General features: G+C 42.4%; 2 protein-coding genes and 1 pseudogene across 2 annotated transcripts; 2 read left to right on the top strand and 1 right to left on the bottom strand.

Moving 5' to 3' along the window:
- Positions 1-1155: 1155 nt before the first annotated feature.
- Positions 1156-6490, top strand: LOC115103530 (fibroblast growth factor 8b-like). The gene is made up of 5 exons (XM_029624361.2): positions 1156-1896; positions 2022-2058; positions 2769-2958; positions 5202-5308; positions 5676-6490. The coding sequence occupies exons 1-5, from the start codon at positions 1838-1840 to the stop codon at positions 5967-5969; spliced, it is 687 nt and encodes a 228-aa protein (XP_029480221.1). The 5' UTR covers positions 1156-1837; the 3' UTR covers positions 5970-6490.
- A 2842-nt stretch (positions 6491-9332) lies between these two features.
- Positions 9333-12782, bottom strand: LOC115103677 (protein DPCD-like). Its single transcript, XM_029624526.2, has 6 exons — positions 12677-12782; positions 12363-12443; positions 12113-12237; positions 11758-11891; positions 11299-11401; positions 9333-9841 (listed from the first exon to the last, which is right to left on the bottom strand). Exons 1-6 carry the CDS (start codon positions 12738-12740, stop codon positions 9737-9739), a joined length of 612 nt encoding a protein of 203 aa, XP_029480386.2. The 5' UTR covers positions 12741-12782; the 3' UTR covers positions 9333-9736.
- Positions 12783-12966: 184 nt separating this feature from the next.
- LOC115103678 (DNA polymerase lambda-like) lies at positions 12967-20372 on the top strand (annotated as a pseudogene).
- Positions 20373-23228: the final 2856 nt, after the last annotated feature.

Below are 23228 nucleotides of genomic sequence, written 5' to 3'. Positions count from 1 at the left end.
CCTTCATGGCTGCTGTAATTGTGCTCTGCTTCTTCCTGAAGCCCGATTGGTACATTGATCAAATAGAGTTAGTAAATAAAAACTCTTTTAGTTGTTCACTTACAAGGATTTCAAGTTTTTTCACCAGGGGTGACAGCTTTGAGAATGGCCTATAATTATTTAAAAGAGTTGGATCTCCCCCTTTTAAAAGTGGTAGGACATATGCTGATTTCCAGATCTTTGGAATTTTATTACATTCCAGGGTTAGATTGAACAGATATGTAAGTGGTTCAGCTATGAAATCAGCTGCCAGATTTAAAAAGCAGGGATCCAAAAGATCAGGACCTGCAGGCTTTCTCTGATCTAAGGATTTCAGGGCTTTATGTACCACCTGCACTGAGAATGGCAAAAAGCTTGACCAGCTCTCAGTGGTTCATCCACACAGGGTTGTACAGAGACAGAGGACACTGGTTCATCCACACAGGGTTGTACAGAGACAGAGGACACTGAATCAAACAGCCTACCAGATGATACAAAGTACTCATTGAAGCAATTCAGCATTTCAGTTTTGTCATATATAGCAACAGAGTCCTTCAAAACACCTCTAACCTCCAGTATGAAACATCCACTAACCTCTAGTATGAATGAACCACTAACCTCCAGTATGAAACAACCACTAACCTGCAGTAGGGAAAGAGGTTAATGTAGCTGTATATTTTCTTAAGTAGGGAACAGAGGAACAGAGGCTTTGTTTCCTTGCTATTCTCTTGTGTGATGCAGTAGGGCCAATATCTACATTATATTCATATTTGTATTTAACCTTTATTCGTGGTTTATTGGAAATTAATTCGTTGATTGATTAGTTGACAAATAATTGTTCATGTTTTATCTATCAAGAATTGAGCTGAAACATGAATGTTTGATAACTTGTGAAATCGGGAACAATCCCAACACTGGAAGTAGCCTATTAAGGCACTAAGCCTAGTCAATGAATGTGCCTGATATTTGTTTAATACCTCAACATGCTCGGGGGCCAATCAATACATGCCACTTTCAGTCCTCCTCAGCCTGTTGCTATCTCCCACCAAAGGCTCCGCCTGCACTCTGCAAGGATATTGCCTTTCTCGCAAGTGAAAGTATTTAAATGTCGAGGGCAGGAGCCGCTGTATTCTGAAGTAAACCGGACCACAAGAAACACACGTGTGGGAGGTTGACATTGGAGCCCCGCTATACCGACCATCTAACAGCGAACATCACCAGTGCCTGCAAATACATAGAACTATACATTTTGCTACCATTTTTAATTAATATCTATGCAAGATTCACCTTTTTATTTTTTATTGAATGGACATGCATCTCCTCACTGTCGCGCGTAAAATATGCATACAAATAGGCTAATCTCCATACGCGTAATAATTCCATCCCACCAGTGCATACGGATGTATTGCAATTCCACGAAAGCAACCGGGATATACATTATCTCTACTAAGCAACATCAAAGAAGACCTTGAATTCTGCAGAGGAGGGATGATTGACACGAGAGGGAATTGACCGACTGGTGGAATAACGGTGGTCGCTTGATCACAGTGCGATCTCTATCCCTGGGACTTGTAATTCTGGATGGCCCCCTGAACGTCTTTAAATCGTCCCGGAACGTTTTATTGTGAATACTGTCAATGAGTGAATGTGAATCCTACCTGGAACATTGGCCCGAACCGTCAGTTGTTTCTGGATCTCCATCGTCCGGCTATCAATTTATAAGCTGTAACAGAAGGGAGATCAAATCCATGCTGAAATTCCCGCTGGGAAGGACTGTTATTTCCCAGAGAACTCATGTGGAATTGGAATAGTGGAATTCATGAAGAAATATTTGACTTATTTCAATATGAGGCTTAGAACATCGAGATTAGGCTACCTGTGAGTTATTATACTACTGAACTGAATTGAAGATTTAAGGAATTGGCAATATAGGCCTATAGAGTTACTTGACATATTTGGAAATGTATATGAAACATAAATATTATTCTTTTTTTATGTTTCAGGTTACTTCAGTTCTTAGCGCTGTGTTTTTACACACAGGTACGAACTTGCATGCATTTTTATGAAGTTTGCAGCGCAATGGGCATACAATAACATTTCATAGCCCCTTAAAAAGATTTCAGTCCATCAATACAACTAATTATATCCATTTACAAGCGTTTTTATTCTTATTGATATTAATCCAAATCGTTTGCATATCTGCAATAAAAGTGTAATAACAATGAAAACATTTTATTATGAGCCCTAAGCAATTGGCAACAAGTCAAACATCTTGAAAAGACGTAAAAGCGAGCCTAAAAGGTAATTGTTAAAACATATGGGGATGGCGTATGGCTGAATTGAAAAATAATCGTTAAGGGATATAGCTAAGGGAGATGGGGGTGAAAGATCATTCGTGGTAAAACAACCTATCATAGGCATGTCCTCTCGAGTGAGGACAGCGGACTCGCTGCGTGCATCTCCCCAAACACTCACCGTGCAAGGGCACTTTTTCTCTTCTAAAAGCCATGTGCCCGCAATTCCCTTTGAAATGCCTATAGCCTAAGCCCATATGAAAAGCATATGATTGGTGTTCATTGAAATATATATGTTTTAGTTGGAAAATAACTTGATCTGCTTCTCATTCATTTAGACTGAACATCAATTCGCATTAATTATCAGTTCGGCTATTCTCTCATTGATGCTTTAATTTTTTACTTCAATGCTTTTATTCATGCATTTATTTTGTATGTGTTTTTCTTGTTTGATAGAACACAGTGCAGTCCCACTCCCCACCTCCTAATTTCAAGCACCATGTGAACGAGCAGTGCCGGTTGTCTGACCGGATGAGCCGCCGGTTGATTCGGACCTACCAGCTCTACAGCCGGACCAGCGGTAAACATGTCCAGGTTCTGGGCAATAAGAAAGTGAATGCCATGGGCGACGACGGAGCTGTGCACGGTAAGAAACGAATAAATCACGCCTAGCACCAAATGGGTGCCTTCAGGTAGACCTAGGCATTTCCGTAATAATTGTAGGATTTAACAGGCTTATTCCAGATTTTGAAATGACCTAAATCTACTTATGGACACGTCAATTTACAAGTCATGTAGGCCTATTGGAGAAGAAAAGTAGGTATATTATGAAAATATTACCATTTAAAAAGCAAACAGTTCTATTTAGCATGAAGAAGTTTAGGTTTGAGTGGGAGGCGGGAGGGAGAAAATTCATTCGAAATGGATTATATAGTATTGTTCTGGAGTGGGATTCTCGGGAGAAACCCACTCAGAATATCTGGTAAACACATCAGAACTCGTCTTACTTTCTACCTTCTTAAACAGTTACTGAGTAGCTTACCCTCTCAGAAGCGGCTGAAAGAAAGACATATGACTTGCAATTTTCATAACCTTGAGACGCCCTATTTTTTTACCCAAAGTTATTTGATGCGAATGTGTTTTTGTTTAATTCTGTCCCCCACTGGTCTTTGATGGACACATGTCAATGAATATTCAAATACCGAAATATTTAAATGTTATAAATACACAGTAGCTCTCTCAAGTCCATCCTTTGAACACAAAATAAATTCATTCATTCATATCTGCTTAAACATACCCCAAAAAAAGTACGACATTTTTACATTAGATTTAGTGGTTTAAAATATCAGTGACTGATTGACATTTGCCACGAGAATTACAAAAATGTGATAAATGTCATTGATAAAACAGAATTGTTTTAACTCACTTATCCAGAGTGGTGCTGAATGGCCCTTATAGACAATGCATTGTTTTTGGAAGGGTTTGGGTAAACTACATTTCTGCCAAGTGGAATAATTAGCACAACATTTCCCCCAGGGCAACCGCATCGCACTGTTTCATCCACATGAAGTTAAACATGTGTATTTCTCAACAGTGGTGGTCTAGACGTATTCATAGGCCTCCTATGCACTATTTGAAAAAAAGTGCTATCGAGACCCTTAAAAGGTTATTCGGCTGTCCCCATAGGAGAACCCTTTTTGGTTGCAGATTGAATCCTTTCGGGTTCCATGTAGAACCCTTTCTACAGAGGTTTCTAGATGTAACCCAAAATGGTTCTACCTGGAACCAAAAGGGCGTATCCTATGGGAACAGTTAAAGAACCATTTTAGAAGAAAAAAAAATCTTAGAGTATAGCCTATGGACAAAGTGTACAATATAGACAGCTGTTTTGATTAAATCTATGCTAGGTTGGGATTTTTCTCTCCCCTCAAGGAAAGAATTGTCTGAAATTTAAAGGGAGCAAATTCCTGTCACCAAAGTATTTTTTTGGTCTGTCTAGCCATCTTTCCACCACAACCATCTATTTCTCCCTAAGCCTGCTGCCTGCCTTTTGGAGTGTCATTTAATGAGCAATTTTCACTGCTTTACAACTCAATGTATGACTCGGTTTATAAAGAGCGGTGAAGTCAGCATCTTCATTTTATCCCCTCTTTCCTCTCTCTGTTCTTCTTTCTTCATCTCCCTCTCCCTCAAACACACACACACACACACAGCTCGCCTTGGCTCGAGCGTGCATGTCCTAAGTGGGTGTCACTCTTGTAGCAGGCCCAAATCTGACCACTGCTCGGTGCTTTTGTGGCTGTGTCGCTGACCGCTATGTTCTCTCACTCCCTCGTTCCTCCTTCCTCCCCATCATCTAAGTGGAGCGTAGCGCGGCATTTTATAGCCGTTCAATGACAATGGCTCAGTGCAAAGTCAAAGCCACTTGCTGCTATTCTAAAAGACTTGAGTGTTTTTAGCCAATGTTTCGAATGGAATTTATGTTTGAATGTTTTGCCATATACAATACTTGTCTCCCCGCTGCATGCAAGATTGATGCCATGATAACGAGTAGTAGAACTCTGCTAAAGTCATTATAATATAATACTTAACTTAAGGTTATTAGATTGAGGTTAAATGTAGTCGTCTGAACCAGTCATGACAATAACTTCACACCCTTTCTGATGTCATCACGTCAATACTACTGGGCCGGCATAGTCTCACAGTCTTCAAGTTCAATTTAGTCTCAAATGATACCGCTATTGGATTATTTTTTCACAAAGGTTTTAGCTCAAAGTTACGAATGCATGCATATCTTGTTCACAAAATAGAATAACCTCATAAGATTGAGAATCATTGTGCATTGTATCTGAGCTGAATAAAGATATGATGTGTTTTGTGTTTTTCTAGCCAAACTTGTGGTGGAGACGGACACGTTTGGTAGTCGTATTCGGATCAAAGGGGCAAAGACGGGCTACTACATCTGCATGAACAAGACGGGGAAATTGATTGGCAAGGTAAACATTCAATTTATTTATTAATCCTCTATTTAGGGAAGTCACATTGAAATGTACATCTCTTTTCATGTGAGCCCTGGAGGTCGGTTGAGTTCAATAAGTTCTGTCATCATTTTGACTGTGACCATGAGTACAAAGTTTCAGGGAAAAGTTATGTCTGTCCTGTGTAAGGCTCTTCACTTGAGTTATGACCAGAAAAGCCCTTGTAGGGAGTTGGGACATGATTTGGAAAGAAACTTGAAGGATTGATAGGACATTTACTTGTCAAAACAATATTTTAACATCCTCAGAGACTGACCCCCTAAATCATTCCGTCATTCTGTCTTTCACCCTCACCCCCACCCCCCTCCCTCTCTCTCTCTAACAGCGGAAGGGTCGCGGCAAAGACTGCATCTTCACAGAGATCGTTCTGGAGAACAACTACACTGCTCTCCAGAACGCTAAATATGAGGGCTGGTACATGGCCTTCACGCGTAAAGGAAGGCCCCGCAAGGCCTCCAGGACCAAGCAACACCAGAGGGAGGCCCACTTCATGAAACGCCAGCCCAAGGGCCACCTCCTGGGTGACACCCAGCCCTTTGATGTCCTCCCCCTCCCCGTGGTCCCCTTCCACCCCCGGAGGACTAAACATACCCATCACCACAGCTCAGGGGCCCACTGAGGAAAGAACAGACGAAGAAGAAGAGGAAGCATAGGGAGGGAGGGGAACACACCAAACTAAAATACCACTACCACATTTCTGCTCCTTGCAAGGACTCCTTTTGTTATGTTTTGTACCTGATTGTGTCTAAAACAATGAGTAGACTATCTAATCTGCTACGTCAGACCGAGGTTTATTCGTAGGAATGAGTTTTTATAACCAGAGGACGATTTTAGTGCTCAAGCACTCGATGAGATTTGAATGAATGAAAGGACATCTTGGGCTTAGTGATAACCCTACACAGCTATAAAGAGAGGATGTTATGAGAGAGAAATAATGAATACACATTACATGGCAGCTATCTTTGGATCATCATGTGGTTGCATCAACTAAATAACAGTGAATACATGTAAAACACATTATTTAGCATTTAGGAGGCCATTTTCGTTCATCTGTTTTCTACATATATGAATATATTTTTAATTGGAAGATTTGTAAAATACGTTTAAATGATGGAAATATTTATTGTAGAGTGTGTATTAAAATCACAAAAGAAGTTTGAGTTAATGCGCCGTTTCTAACCATTTTTATAGCTGGGTCACTTTGGGGTCCCAAAAGGTTCTAACGTTGCCTAAAAAACTGGAGCCCCAGATAACTGATGGGCAATATCTGTGACAGGCTACTGCAATTCAATGTGCTCAGCAAGTGAGACTTGGGCCTGAATAGTTGGGGCTATGCATTAAAAGCAGATGAGGTCAGCCCACAATTTTGTTTCGAGACAAAGGTTACCACCATGTAGATGCATTTCTCACGATCACACACCGTAACCCTGTGATCAAATGGGCCCTTTGTGGCCCTCATATAAAAGGACATGTGATACAATAGTGGGTTCGAATAATAACACGAGGAGGGGTCAGTTATCAAAAAAGAAGCTAGTCTCACAGGAGGGAGGGAGGGAGGGAGGGAGGGAGAGAAGCGAAAGAGCACCAGGGCTCAGTGTGGCAAAATGTGGCACCGGCTGAAAGAAGGGGAATGGCTGGGAAGAGGCGTTCGGGAATGAAAGGACGTGGCAGAAAGAAACCCTCCTCTCTTTCCCAGGAGCAACTGAGCATGACCGGCAGAGGCCAAATGACAGGGGGAAGAAGACCCGGTCGGCCTGGCAGCACAACAGAATCGGATGACAGGGAAGAAGACCTGGCAGCACAACAGAATCAGATGACAGGGAAGAAGACCCGGTCGGCCTGGCAGCACAACAGAATCAGATGACAGGGAAGAAGACCCGGTCGGCCTGGCTGCACCACAGGATCAGATGACGGGGAAGAAGACCCGGTCGGCCTGGCAGCACAACAGAATCAGATGACAGGGAAGAAGACCCGGTCGGCCTGGCTGCACCACAGGATCAGATGACGGGGAAGAAGACCCGGTCGGCCTGGCTGCACCACAGAATCAGATGACGGGGAAGAAGACCCGGTCGGCCTGGCTGCACCACAGAATCAGATGACAGGGAAGAAGACCCGGTCGGCCTGGCTGCACCACAGGATCAGATGACGGGGAAGAAGACCCGGTCGGCCTGGCAACACAACAGAATCAGATGACAGGGAAGAAGACCCGGTCGGCCTGGCTGCACCACAGAATCAGATGACGGGGAAGAAGACCCGGTCGGCCTGGCAACACAACAGAATCAGATGACAGGGAAGAAGACCCAGTCGGCCTGGCTGCACCACAGAATCAGATGACGGGGAAGAAGACCCGGTCGGCCTGGCAACACAACAGAATCAGATGACAGGGAAGAAGACCCGGTCGGCCTGGCTGCACCACAGAATCAGATGACGGGGAAGAAGACCCGGTCGGCCTGGCAACACAACAGAATCAGAGCAGACCCTCTCTCTCGCTCTATTCCCTTCCTCTCTCTTTCTCACTGTTTGAAGTCTGGATGTCCTATTGGTTGTTTGCTAAGGGTCGGATTCTAAATTTGACGAATGGTTTTGCAGTATAGCTAAGCGCCAGGCGCCGCCAGCTTTGAGGTCTTGCAAACAAATGAACAACTAAAAGCTGTGATCAAAAAGGTTCCATAAATCTGACGGTAAAAACTGAACTTTTAGTGTTATTATTGTTACTCCCATTGAGAAATAAATGGCTATCCTCATGGCTACTAGGACACGTCGTGCACTTTAATTGAAGCATTATCCTGCTCTGCCAAATGAGAAAAGACAGCAGTGTACGCAAATCACCCTCCAAATGGTCGTTTCATTCCGTGTCCAAGATTTTATTTGGACAACACAAAGTCAAAGCAATCCAACAGCAACTCTTGATTTGAGAAATTAGTTGAGAATTTATTTCTCAGATCTTATGCTTTGGTTGGATCTGGTTCCCAAATCCCATGACATATCTCCTCCCCTTTAGGAAGTACGCAAAGCACAATAGTGAGTGACCTGTGGTTTAGTCGCTGTGTTTAGCCCTTGTACTGCTCACTTGGTTAGGCACATAGAGTCCCAGAAATGCAAGGAATCACCACTAGGTTAGAGGAATCTATATTTAAATGAAATTGTTCCTTTTTTTGCAGCATTGTTTTCTTTTCACGCAGCATCTATGTTTTGTTTTGAACTGCTCTAGGTCAGCTGCTATGGCAATAACACATTGTGTTAAAAAGTAAATCAGTAAAACTTCACTTCAGTTTTCGTTTCATTCAATCAAACTTTGATGGTCAAACGTCAGTCGTATTAGCTTAGTCAGATATGTCTTGATACTCATCTCCCTAGAGTTTGTTGGTCAACGTTAGCAAGCATTCAGTCAGATAACGTTTGTCATTGTGGCTCACCGTGGTACTCGAGTTACAAAAGAGACTACAACCTTTTCCCACTTTGCAGTAATTCAGTACTGCTGTCATGCAAGAACCTATATTTACAAAGAAGCATACGACTTGTTCACTTCCCAGTAATATAGTGCTTCTGTCATCCAAGCTCCATACCTATCCTTGGCTATCCCCAGTCTTGGGGTTTGCGAGAGGACTTGTTGGAGGACTCTGGGCCAGTAAAGTCACCCCCTGGAGGACAGGGCGAGGCTCAGGGGACCAGTAAGACCTGCTAGTACTGGCTAGCTCGGCCATAATGGCTTTCAGGGTGGCCTACTCTGGGCTGCACAATCATGAGCATAAGGGTAATCAGTTAACACAAATGGGACGTGCTTGTAAGGGCGACCCCGTCGAGAAAAGTGTGTGTGTGTGTTTGTGTGTGTGGAAAGAATAGGGAAAAGGCATTGTGTGTTAAAGTGTTTTACAAGGGAAGGAGACCAAGAATTGTGGGAGGGGGATGAACTCTCTGCGTTTGGACTATTTTAACAACTAATAGTTTGCATAGTTGAGGGAAAGGAGAGATGTAGAGACAGTTAACAATGTTATGGAATTGTATTAATCTTCAAAGGACAACATCACGTAATACACCCAATAAGTGTTCGTATCTCGACAACAACAATTCAGAACTTTTTACAGACCAGCAGTGACATTTCTCAAATACCTTTTTGACAGAACACTTGTAAGTGTTCCATCAAAAACTAACAAGTTTAAACAAGTAACTATGTTTGTAATTCACTGTCTCAATCCCACATCACCCCCCACCGACCGCAATAAACACAATGGAAAGTATGGAAAAGGCACTGCGCAACATTTTTTCAATAGTGGAATCCCATTGAGAATCAGAAATCAGAGTAGAAAACATACAGGATACTGCATCACCAGTGCAAATCAAAAACGACTTGTTTGAGTGACACCCCATCAGATCCACACTGGGACTTCATTGTGTTTTGCAGTCGACGTCCCCTTCATTGGTTCCCTTCAGTTTCTTCACCTCCCGGAGTAGCTCGTGCTCAAGGGTTAATATCTCCTTGGGCTTCTTGTACTTGAAAGGAAAGGCAGAATATGTCATTATCTCTACAGAAACCCATTTCCCTTCCATGTACATCCTGTAGTGTAATGTTTGACCTAAAGTGGAATAACACAGAGGCTTCTTATTCCCTATATAGTTCCCTCTGTCCCACAGTCACCCATGTAGTAGTGGATGACAGTATGGGCTGTGACAGGGCTCTCAGGCTGCTCAAAGTGGACAGGTTGCCCTCTGGAGTTTATCTGTTGAAGTGCACCTGGCTTATGCATCAGTGAGCAGAGACTGCTGGATACAGCAGACTACAGCCTACTCGACCCAGACAAAGACATGGATACTACAAAGGACGGTGTCAAAGAAGACGTACTCAACAAAATCCCACTCCCAGCCACACAGGACATGAAGCAGCCAATCTCTGATGAAATACAACCAAATGAGTCAACAGAGACTGTAGGTTGGCGACCACATAACCATTAACCATAACCCTGTCACTGCATGATAGCTTATTCTGGCCCTAATCATACACTTCATTACTTCATGTATCCATAGGTCCAAGACACTAAAGATGACTTCAAAGACGAATATGGCGTCTCCCAGAGCGATCTGGAGGCTCTGATCAGTGGCTTGCACCCCAAGGACGAGACCCCCAGTACTGCCACTGCCCCCTCAGACCCCCAACAGAAGCCTCTCTCAGGGAAGTGGGTGTGTGCCCAGTCCTCCCAGTCCAAGGTTGACAACCACAACAAGCACATCACAGATAAACTGGAGGTGCTGGCCAAGGCCTACACGCACCAGGGGGACAGATGGAGAGCACTGGGCTACTCCAAAGCCGTCAACCCCTCAAGAGCTACCACAAGCCTATCACGTCCTATGAGGTAGGTTATTTAGTCCCATATCTGCATAGTTGGTGATTATGGTCGGCCATTTTGTATTTGTGTCGGCATAATTCATTGCTGAAAGGCAGAATATGTCATTACCTCTACAGAAACCCATTTCCCTTCCACGTACATCCTGTAGTGTAATGTTTGACCTAAAGTGGGATAACAGAAGCTTCTTATTCCCTATATAGTGCACTACTTTCGACCAGAGTCGGGCTCAAAAGTAGTGCAATATATAGGGAATAGGGTGCCAATTTGAACAAACACAAGGAATAAGAAATCGAATAGTACAGAGAAACCGATTATGATAGGTATACACATAAAGTAACGGTCGATCTCTTCATCAGATACTTAGTAGGCTATCCTAATGTTTGTTCTATGTAATTCAATGATTCCCTTGAGTTTATAGGCGTGTTCTGATACAAGTGAGACGAATACAAAAATAGAGTTTCAATCTAGTCTCCAGTATCAACTTATAGTTTGCCTATCAGTCTCTGTATATTGGATATAAGACTTGCAGTGTAAAATCACCCAAGGTGGGATTTGAGAAGTACTGTAGTTGGTTTGTTAGTTGTTGTTGTTGTCAGGAGTACTTACACTGACAATTAACGTGTTATTGGCATGGGTGAAGTTGAGCGCGGAACTATCCAATGGCAGCTGGCTTCGGTCCAGATCAGGAACATTAAACTTCTTGTAGTACCTGCAAAGGATAACACACCGCAGTGAGAAAAGGGTTTCTTGAAGGCAAGAGATCAATATGTTTGTCAACAGCGCCACCTATAGGAGAGCCAGCCTCACTTACATATGCGGAACTGTAACAAGCACTGACAAAGAAAATAAAGGATGCCTTCTCCATTGTGAAGTTGTTACAACTGTATAAATTATATAGACTTTGAATGTGGTATCACTTTTCAGGGACCTGTAGTTAATGATATCTGAAGTGATATAGGCCTAGCAGTTTATCAGTAGATTTCTAAGGAGGGGAAACATAACTGTATGCATAACTAGTAAAGCCATTTTGGCATGAGAGTGGAATAGAGGCTATTCGGATGTTACTTTTTGTTGTTTGTTCGTATGATGCAGCATCGTTGATCAGGCTCCACTGAAATGTTGTAGACCTCTTTGGGGTACGGAAGGTTCCGGACTCTCCACAGGAAACTGGTCTTTGTGTCTTTGCGCATAAATACAGGCTGAGGAAATACAACAGAGCATTGTACTGTTAAATGCATACGGTTAGATTGACGATTAATTTAATAGTGAAATGATGAAAATGAAGTTAATTCCAGGATCGGAAAAGTATTAGTTGACACATTTGGATGAGTACTGTTGGTGATAGTGAACGAGAATCAATTAGCAATTTAGATCATGGCCTGAAATATAACAGATGTAAATATTGTATAATACAACTCACGTTTGAACAGTTTTCCTTGATAACATCTGATTCCAAACAGGCTACAGTAGTTGGGACTGGCTCTCCAACTTCTATCTCCCATGGTCCCTGTCCCTTCAAGGTGCTTTTCGAACGCCACTTTCGTACTGCAAAGTAAGAATACATGTAAGTAACAACAGCTGAGAGTGGAAATAATATAATGCACAGGAAGCAATGTAGCTACTGCAGGATACTTTTTTAGAAGATGTTGTCTAATCTGAAACAAGCTTACCAATGAGCTCATCTGTTGTCAAGTCATATTCTTCTGCCATTTCTTTCCCATCTGTAAAGAGATAGTGTATCTTCCTTTTCCCTGGAAAGAGGTTTGCAAAGCACCAATAGAAATGCATTTAAATGGGAATTAGCTAGCTGTCATCTTTGCTGAACAGATTTGCTAGGCAAAGTGAAGGTTAGTGGTAGTTTGCAGCTAATGCTAGCGAGCTTATAATGGACACTGAAGTCTTACTAGATGAATGTACAGGTAAATGTTGTGATACAAAACACAATAATGATGATAACTTGTCTGCATCTCTCTGTTTCACTCACCATCGTGTATTAAAGCGGTTTTCGTGGATGCTTTTAGGAGAGCTGTCCAGCTCTGCACAGCCATATTGCAAAAAACGGACACTTCCTAAACATCACGTGTAGCCACGGCAACGGAGGTCATCGTGAAACGTTTAATTATTTTTTCCTTTTTTAAAACTCCATAATCTGTCCAAAACATGTTTACATTTACTCAATAAATAATACATAATGTTTTACAATATTTTCTCGAAAAATATGTAACTTTGTCGTGCAAGAACTAAAAATAGGTCTATAACGTACCGGAAGTTTAATTATTTTTAAACCATCTGCATTGTCACATTGGTTTGTGTTTTGGTCGTCCAAAGGGGTAAAACATATGCATTTTCAAGAGTTTATCGACCAATGATAGTAAATTAGTTTATAAATATATAACGTAACATATTTCAGTGGAGTGAGTGAATCCCAGCTGTTCAAAACAGTTAAATGCCGTTGTTGTTGTCTGCTTGCTAGCTAACTTAGCTAGTCAGCTAAAGTTAGCTAGCTAGCCAGTGTCAGCTGTCACATTCTGTTCTATATTTTTCAGAGCTCCCCTTTCCCTGGCGAAATGTCTGCCTACGGAATTATGAAAGCTTTCCCCAAAGTGAAGAGAGCAGGGGCACGTGAGGGAAAGGATTCCCCCCCACCACAGAGGAAGTCTGATGAAACTACCTGTTACAGGTGTGGGCCGTGTTTGAGAGCATCACATTCGTAATGCATTTTGGACAAATTGTGACTGATTGAAAGATCTACAAATAATAATGATTTTATAACGGTAGATCAGTCAGCAGTCAATGTTGAACAAGCCCTGTGTGTGTAAAACTACTTTTTCACAATCCCATTTCAGGGAGTGCTTTCCAGGGCGTCACCGTACACATATTACCAGCTGGCAACGGGAGCGTCAGATCTTCCAGAAACAGATTGTCCAGAATGGAGGCCAAACGGAGAGTTCCCTCTGTCCCACAGTCACCTATGTAGTAGTGGATGACAGTATGGACTGTGACAGGGCTCTCAGGCTGCTCAAAGTGGACAGGTTGCCCTCTGGAGTTTATCTGTTGAAGTGCACCTGGCTTATGCATCAGTGAGCAGAGACTGCTGGATAAAGCAGACTACAGCCTACTCAACCCAGACAAAGACATGGATACTACAAAGGACGGTGTCAAAGAAGACGTACTCAGCTTATTCTGGCCCTAATCATACACTTCATTACTTCATGTATCCATAGGTCCAAGACACTAAAGATGACTTCAAAGACGAATATGGCGTCTCCCAGAGCGATCTGGAGGCTCTGATCAGTGGCTTGCACCCCAAAGAAGAGACCCCCAGTACTGCCACTGCCCCCTCATACCCCCAACAGAAGCCTCTCTCAGGGAAGTGGGTGTGTGCCCAGTCCTCCCAGTCCAAGGTTGACAACCACATCAAGCACATCACCGATAAACTGGAGGTGCTGGCCAAGGCCTACACTCACCAGGGGGACAGATGGAGAGCACTGCTACTCCAAACCCGTCAACGCCCTCAAGAGCTACCACAAGCCTATCACGTCCTATGAGGTAGGTTATTTAGTCCCATATCTGTATAGTTGGTGATTATGGTCAGCCATTTTGTATTTGTGTCAGCATAATTCATTGCTGTCTCTCTATTCGCACAATTGCAAACATTGTGAAATGTGGCTGATTGGTTGGTTGGTTTACGCAACTGCATCCCTGTTATTGACAAGATGGATGCATAAATCGTGTATTGATGGATGCATAAATTGATTGCTGCTGGTTCAATTTCAGGTGTCCTGAAAGGAGTCATTAAAGGCCCAGTGCAGTAAAAATGCTGTTTTTACTGTGTTTTGTATCATATTGTACAACAGCTGATGAAGTCATTGAGGAAATGCTTCCTTTTAAATCAATGAACGCTGCGTGTTACGTCAAGCTCAAGAATCAACTTCATTCTATCTTGCGAATTGAGATAATGAGAAATAGTTGATTATTGTTGCATATGGCCTCAGCTATACACCGATGGTTATTTTACATAGATTTATGAAGTTACGAAGCTGCTACTACTAGTTAGCTAGCTACATTGACTATCTAGCAACTTGTAAAATGAGAGGATCATTTAGTTCAACCACTAGTACCTGCAAAAAACTGAGCAAAAGCTATTGTACTTATGCATAATCAATTAATATGGTATAGTTTAGTAGGAAAAATAGAATACAGACACTCCCGCTCTGCTCCTCTCCGCTCTCAAAACAACGTGCTCTGTGTAGCAAGTAAAACGTCACATTGATGAGATGCTGATGGAAAAGCAACTTGACGTGTATAGTGGAGTTAGTGTGACTATGTGATCAATGTTATTTCCTGATAGTTGCTTCGTTTGTTGAAAACACAATCTACACAGGACCTTCTAATCAGCATGTTTTGCATGGTTTGACAAGTTTTCTTTAAACAAGGTTGTGCTGCTGAGTACCGGCGGGGGGGGCCTGGAGGAGGGTAGTGCCCCCCGTTTGAACTTGGCGTTTTTTAACACCTGTAACTGCCATTTCTTGCAATATAAATACAAAAATCATAGTAATTAAAGTAGTAGCTAAATTCTTGCTTCAGAAAATTAGTTTTTTTGCTTAAAAGCTATTTTTGTTGATTTTTGACCATTTGAATGGAAAACTATTAGAGTAAGGTACATAATTTTCTATCCAGAAAGATTTTATATTAGTATTAAAATGGCTGCAGTGGGCCTTTTAACTCCTTGTAATGGACTAAACCATGTGACTAAACCATGCCTCAAATTTCAGGAGGCCTGTAAGATCCAGGGCATTGGCAAGAAATGGCTGACAAGGTCATGGAGAGTGGGCACCTCTGTAAGATAGATCACTTGGGAGAGGCAGTGCCAGTACTGGAGATGTTCACCAATATCTGGGGGGCAGGGGCCAAGACTGCCCAGCTTTGGTACACACAGGTTAGATGGATTGATCTTAGAGGGTGTTGGTTGTCACACAGTCAGTCTCTCTGTCTGTGTGTGTCTCTCTTTCTCGCTCTCTGATTTTGCATGCAACACTGCTATGCCTGTGTAAGATTTGTTATTTTTGTATTGTGGATCGTGCAGTTATTTTAGTGTTTGATGGTGTGATACAAATCGATTTGACATGAGATTAAAAAATATATATTTTCCATTTTAGGGATTCAGCACTTTGGAGGACATCCGCACCAAGGCCAATCTGAACCACAGCCAAATAATTGGACTCAAACACTACGACGACTTTCTGGACCGGATGCCCAGAAAAGAGGCAGCCGCCATTGAAGAAACGGTAACACATCTCCCTTTTATTGTCTCAAGCACCCAAATTAAAGGTCAATCAATGTTAAAATGTAACCTTCAAACATTATATTAGTTATAGACTAAACGGGCCTCTTCTTCCCACTTCTAGTGGGGTTAAGAGAGTTTCTTTAGAAAAGTGTCTCCAGTCCTGTACTCTAACCCCCTTGCGAACAAGAGATCTTGTAAAGTGAAATGCTACGGGACCTCAAAGTCAAGTTCAGATGTTTTAAGTTTGCCTTGGCCCCTAAGCACACTGTCAGTCCAGTTCTCCTAGCCTGGTCTGTGTGTGATGGAGAAAGCAGACATCCCACTCTCTGTCAGAGTCCTGCCGGCCGCATCCCAAAGGGAGGGAACTCACTCTTAGAAACTTGGCGCATCGTATGTCAGCAGATACCAGGGCTGTGTTTCATTCCAGAAAGGTGTTTCCTCCCCCTCTGCCTCCGTTCACTCCCTTTCATGGATCTGAGATAACTGGGTGGGTGTAAAGCAAAAACTCATCTAGATTACGCCCATAAAGGTAGAGGACTCATCATGGATATAACCCGTTTTAGCATGGGCTTCCACCACTTTAAAGTAGTCAACTGCGTGGGGAGTCCTGTGAGTTGGGAGCAATCAGCCAATGAAGAAGAAAATTGACTACTTTTAAATGGAGATAGCTCCATGCTGTCGCATGTATAATTGCACAGATACAAAGATGAGTCCTCTATCTAACTCTATGATTCCGCCTTATTGCTTTCACCAGTCCAGTCCTATCAGATCTGTGAAGGGGAGGGAACATAATCGTGGAATGAAACGCGGCCCTGGTAACTGGGAGCACCGGGTACAAAGCCAGTTGTTTTCATATAGTATTAATTGGATTTCCTTGTTGCTTTCGTGGCTGCCAGAAACAAAGTGCAGATTAGAAAGATGACTATAGCATGTGTCCTTTTGACTTGTGGCTTGTCAAAATAATAGGTAGTGTCGTCAAAATGTATCTGGCCTGCTTGAATACGGCAAATGCTTACCTGTTGACCGGCAAGGCTTTATGAAAATACACCATTTCCTTTTCTAATTTCAAGTAGGTAATGTAAATACAATTTGAGGACTTATCTTGAAGATTCAACACGTGTACAACATTTTATTTTGAGTCCAAATATGAACAAGAAACAAACCAAACGTTCTGTTATAATGAAGGCCCCTGAGAGAACATTACTGGGGAAAACGTTGAAACATAGTCAAGAACCCATAACCATTCATGATAAATACATTGTATGCAAAGTGGTCCTCCCCACTACTGGTCTGGGATCCAAGCTGAATTGCTCTTTTTCACAGTTGTTTTTTAACTGAGCCAATAGTGAAACACAATAGTGTATCAGAAAAACAATAGGGAAACAACTATTCAACTTGGATTCCCAGGCTACCCCCCCACCGCAGATTTGACTGTATTTCAAACAATCAAAATGTCCCTGTCCTGTTGTAAATGTATAGGTGAGATAGCCCCCACCATATATTGTATCCCAAACAGTAACATTTTTCACTGAATGTGAAATGAAGTTAATTCAGTATGGTCTAGATTTGGGCGATTTTATGCTTAAATTGAATATTGTGATATTTGACATTGATGACATATCATGATGTGCAAGACTATACTCTAATTTGAGCTTTACAAATCAAAACTATGCCGTTTTATCAGTTAGGTTGTCTCAATATGTTGAAAATGTAGTCTAAATGAATTAATTAAGCCTTATTTTATTTTATTTTTTTGCCATACAATGAATATTTAATGAGAATGCGACTACAATATCGTAAATAAGCACAAACATGGCCCAGACTGGAATAATTCAGTCATTAACCCGTTACACTTGTGGGAATTGGCCTATTTGGATTGGGCTAAATTTAAATGCTTTTTACAGAAGAAATATGAAAAGCACATGCATAACCATGGTAGCAATTGAAAGGGAACAGTTTGGAGATGATGTGAAAATTATTAGACCAAAGGTGAGCACACAACAGTTCACCTGACACAAGACTGAATCCAAACATTACACTGTTGATTTTATGTGCATTTTACATTTACTGTACTTTTCACCGCATTTGTTGATAACGAAATCTGAAAATACTCTGGATACATTCTGTAACATGATACCCCGCATTTTTCGGGAATAGTGTTAAGTGCAACATAAGACAAAACAATTACAAGAGTTTGAGTGAGAGGACTAACTAGTGTCTCCAGTTGCCACACACCTATCCAAAGTGTGCACAGTTCCTAAGCAATTTCAATGCACTTTTATGAATCAAAGAAGTCTTCAACTGTAAGGTACTTAAAAAAAAATGTTTTTACCTCTCCTAGCTGTAACATTGAGAAACTAGAGCAAGCACACTTGTAGTTGTTTAGTTTAAAACACAACCTTGCATTCCCGCCATCACACAATTTACTGTTGCTGTTTACACAATCCCAAAACAGTCTATCATAATTCACAATCTGGGTCAGGTGGGCATGATTTGAAAGCTTGCTCTATTAGCAACATGACTAGCTAAGTTATAAGTTAGGCTTTCACCAGGTCATCCAGAGAAACGGATTGTAATTTTGGTGAGCATAGAAAGGAGTCATGAGTGCTTTCAGGTGGCAAATTATCTTCAGAATTACAAACAGGCTCATTCTGTTCAGAACAACCCAGGGTATGTCGCCATGTCATCTTGTAACATCAAACATAGTGATCATAAACGCTGACACTGTATATGCCATGAGTTTTATGATTTGGAAATGTGAAGTGCACATTTGGACTCACGGGTGTTTGGCTTGTGTGACATCAAAGTGGTATTTATTATAATAATCCTCATCGTCTCATCTTTCAAAGTACATAGAGTCCTCTTAACTTACAGCATTTCCCTCACTAAGAGAACAAAAAAAAAAAACATTTTGCCCAAGTACTGGGAGAGATGTGGGGCAACTTCTTAACACGCGCGGTGCTCGAGTTCAGAACGGCTGTCAGTCCAAACCCATACAGCGCTGTGAAGCGCAGAGCCTGAGCTCTGATGTCATGTATAGTTACTGTATAGCTACTACGTCCCAATTTAGGCACTTATTAGTGCCCAAATCTGCCATTTTCAACACCTATACATATGGGTATAGGTACGAGTGTAAAAGGCTACCAACTCAAAACAATTATTGGATATCGCAAACTGTAACTTTGTTCCTCTCAAGTTGTGCATGTACAGTATCTATATGTGAAGGAGGCAGCCCTGTTATTCCATGACAAACGGTAACATATCCCTGTCCTTTTCTACTGTATAGGTGAAGGAGGCAGCTCAGTTCCTGGACCCTGGCCTGTTGGCCATGGCCTGTGGTTCGTACCGCCGGGGGAAGGACACGTGTGGAGATGTTGACGTCCTCATCTCTCACCCAGATGGGAAGTCCCACCGGGGTGTCTTTAGCAAAGTGTTACAGAGCCTCCACCAGAGCGGTAGGAGGACACGTCCAAATACAGGGCATTTGATTTATTAACTATCGGTGAATTCCCAAACCAATTATAGCTACATTAATAGTTTTTCTCTCTTGTATTGACAATTCATCTTCTTTCGGGAATTCATCATTTATTTCTTCATTTAAAGTATTTAATAGTGGGATAAGCTGAGAGCTGGATCATAATTCACTAGGCATGATCGTTTGTGTTTTCTTTTTCAAAAAAATGTACTACAGTGTGCCCTAATGAATACGACCCAGTTCTTGTTCTTTCTTTTTTAATTATTCAGGCTTCCTGACGGACGACCTAGTGAGCCATGAGGAGAGTGGCGAGCATAAGAAGTACATGGGTGTGTGTCGTCTGCCAGGACCTGGCCGGCTCCACCGCCGCCTCGACGTCATCGTGGTGCCCTACGGCGAGTTCGCCTGCTCCCTCATGTACTTCACCGGCTCGGCACATTTTAACCGCTCTATGAGGGCATTGGTCAAGACAAAACGCATGAGCCTATCAGAGCACTCATTGAACAGGGACATGTTGAGACAAGGAAGTTTGAAGGTTTATGGGGGGACACCACGACCCACGCTCACTGAGAAGGAAATCTTCACCCATCTGGGAATACCTTTCAGGGAACCTCAGGAAAGAGACTGGTGACTGGTGATGTTAATGTTTTTAACACTGGTGGTATGAGTCAATTCATAAGTTATATATTTTTACAGAAAAATTCTGATGATGATAGTGGTGAGGTGAAAATCACGCTTATGTATGCATATTTCAGACAGTGTCATATGTGTCAATGTCAACTGTGATTTTAGACTTGAATTGTATGATAATCTCATTTTACAGAAGGAAAATCACTTAAGATGCATGGTGACTGCTTGGTATGTTTGTATGAAGATAATGGTGACTACAGAAATATTAAACACTACTTTTAACAATCACTTAGGTAATCCTTCTTTTTACAACTTTATTGTGTTTATTATTGCTTTATTACTACAAAGAATTGAATATTAAACCACTGTTCTTTTTCATTCATGCCTGTCCTCGCTCTCAAATATTATTGGCTGAGGTAAGAGCCAGCTGGCTCTTTTTGCTTCACCATAGGTCAGCCTGCAAAGTGACTGATGGTGAACAATGCATCTCAACACCCATCACGTTGCGCACATGGAACAAAAGATGTGACCGAACACGCCACACCCAGCCCAAACCAGAGTCCCCATTCGAAGGAACTGATGAGCGGATTCGATGATGCTGTGCTGCGGGACACTGGTTTATGGCCATTGACATTAACGGGCAAAAGTGGTGAGGGAGGAGCGCCCTTCACAAATCCAACACTAATCTGTGCTGCTCGATCATGTAGTCGACAAGGTAGCATGGTCCAGAAACATACTTCTCTTCCATAAAATAATGTATGTTTGAATTTTTCAAACTAGTTTTTTTTGGGAAGGCAGATAAAGTGTTTTTAGCAAAAGCAATCACTTTTGCAACACTCATTTCTCCACGTGCTTAATTACATCACTTTTGTTCTGAGCTGACAGCCGCGTCCTCAGAGCATGCGCAGGCCAGCTGGCTGGTGTGTTTTTTGGACATATTCAATCAATCCTTATCCCAGTCTACTGTTCCCACATGCTTCAAGAGGGCCACCATTGTCCCTGTTCCCAAGAAAGCTAAGGTAACTGAGCTAAACGACTACTGCCCCGTAGCACTCACTTCCGTCATCATGAAGTGCTTTGAGAGACTAGTCAAGGACCATATCATCTCCACCCTACCTGACACCCTAGACCCACTCCAATTTGCTTATCGCCCAAATAGGTCCACAGACGACGCAATCGCAACCACACTGCACACTGCCCTAACCCACAAGAGGAATACCTATGTGAGAATGCTGTTCATCGACTACAGCTCAGCATTCAACACCATAGTACCCTCCAAACTCGTCATTAAGCTCGAGACCCTGGGTCTCGACCCCGCCCTGTGCAACTGGGTACTGGACATCCTGACGGGCCGCCCCCAGGTGGTGAGGGTAGGTAACATCTCCACCCAGCTGATACTCAACACTGGGGCCCCACAAGGGTGCGTTCTGAGCCCTCTCCTGTACTCCCTGTTCACCCACGACTGCGTGGCCATGCACGCCTCCATCTCAATCATCAAGTTTGCTGATGACACTACAGTGGTAGGCTTGATTACCAACAACGACAAGACGGCCTACAGGGAGGAGGTGAGGGCCCTCGGAGTGTGGTGTCAGGAAAATAACCTCAACAAAACAAAGGAGATGATTGTTGAATTCAGGAAACAGCAGAGGGAGCACCCCCCTAGCCACATCTATGGGACAGTAGTGGAGAGGGTAGTAAGTTTTAAGTTCCTCGGCGTACACATCACGGACAAACTGAATTGGTCCACCTACACAGACAGCGTTGTGAAGAAGGCGCAGCAGCGCCTCTTCAACCTCAGGGGGCTGAAGAAATTCGACTTGTCACCAAAAGCACTCACAAACTTCTACAGATGCAATATCAAGAGCATCCTGTTGGGCTGTATCACCGCCTGGTACGGCAACTGCTCTGCCCACAACCGTAAGGCTTTCCAGAGGGTAGTGAGGTCTGCACAACGCATCACCGGGGGCAAACTACCAGCCCTCCAGGACACCTACACCACCCGATGTCACAGGAAGGCCATAAAGGTCATCAAGGACAACAACCACCCGAGCCACTGCCTGTTCATCCCGCTATCATCCAGAAGGCGAGGTCAGTACAGGTGCATCAAAGCAGGGACTGAGAGACTGAAAAACAGCTTCCATCTCAAGGCCATCAGACTTAAACAGCCACCACTAACATTGAGTGGCTGCTGCCAACACACTGACTCAACTCCAGCCACTTTAATAATGGGAATTGATGGAAATTGATGTAAAATATATCACTAGCCACTTTAAACAATACTACTTAATGTTTACATACCCTACATTACTCATCTCATATGTATATGTATATACTGTACTCTATATCCTCTACTGCATCTTTATGTAATACATGTATCACTAGCCACTTTAAACTATGCCACTTTGTTTACATACCCTACATTACTCATCTCATATGTATATACTGTACTCGATACCATGTACTGCATCTTTCCTATGCCGTTCTGTACCATCACTCATTTATATATCTTTATGTACATATTCTTTATCCCTTTACACTTGTGTGTATAAGGTAGTAGTTTTGGAATTGTTAGGTTAGATTACTCGTTGGTTACTACTGCATTGTCGGAACTAGAAGCACAAGCATTTCGCTACACTCGCATTAACATCTGCTAACCATGTGTATGTGACAAATAAATTTGATTTGACTTCGCCATGGGCTTTGAACGGGGTACCTGGCTGCTGCCCGGGAGACAGCCCAGTTTCAAAACAAATGCAATCAACTTTACTGTTCATTTGAGAAGGCTGATGCTCCCTCCCGCTTTCGCCTCAAATATATGTAAAAAGACCATAAATGTCTGGTTTTGTTTTCTTGGAAAGCTGTGAGTGCTGTTATATGATGCAATATTAGTTATTGTTGCATTTACTACTTATCTAAGTCCTATCAACTGATATGAGCCAGAGTATGGCTGTGGATTGACTGCATTATTTAAATGAAATGTTGGAATATTGGCAGTTAATTAGCTACATTTATGGAATCAGTCCTCTAAAACTGTCTGGCTAACACACATACAGTGCAGATAAATTCTTCACATTCATTGTTTTACACACTATCTTATCACAGCACTGGCAAACCAAACCGTGGTTGAACAACTCCCTGACCAAC

The sequence above is a fragment of the Oncorhynchus nerka genome, linkage group LG21 (genome assembly GCF_034236695.1).
Source record: "Oncorhynchus nerka isolate Pitt River linkage group LG21, Oner_Uvic_2.0, whole genome shotgun sequence".
Classification (NCBI taxonomy): domain Eukaryota; kingdom Metazoa; phylum Chordata; class Actinopteri; order Salmoniformes; family Salmonidae; genus Oncorhynchus; species Oncorhynchus nerka.
The sequence above is the reverse complement of the archived record's forward strand: the minus strand, read 5'-3'. Positions and strand labels throughout refer to the sequence as shown.

Bases quoted from the DNA above. Each gene is read 5' to 3' on its own strand.
- LOC115103677 (XM_029624526.2), bottom strand. From the start codon at position 12,740: ATGGCTGTGCAGAGCTGGACAGCTCTCCTAAAAGCATCCACGAAAACC. The intron at 12,238-12,362 runs GTAAGCTTGTTT...CTTACTTTGCAG, and splicing joins GACAACAGATGAGCTCATTG to TACGAAAGTGGCGTTCGAAA. The intron at 9,842-11,298 runs GTAAGTACTCCT...TTTCCTTTCAAG, and splicing joins ATAACACGTTAATTGTCAGT to TACAAGAAGCCCAAGGAGAT.
- LOC115103530 (XM_029624361.2), top strand. From the start codon at position 1,838: ATGAAGAAATATTTGACTTATTTCAATATGAGGCTTAGAACATCGAGA. The intron at 1,897-2,021 runs GTGAGTTATTAT...TTTATGTTTCAG, and splicing joins ACATCGAGATTAGGCTACCT to GTTACTTCAGTTCTTAGCGC. The intron at 2,059-2,768 runs GTACGAACTTGC...CTTGTTTGATAG, and splicing joins CGCTGTGTTTTTACACACAG to AACACAGTGCAGTCCCACTC.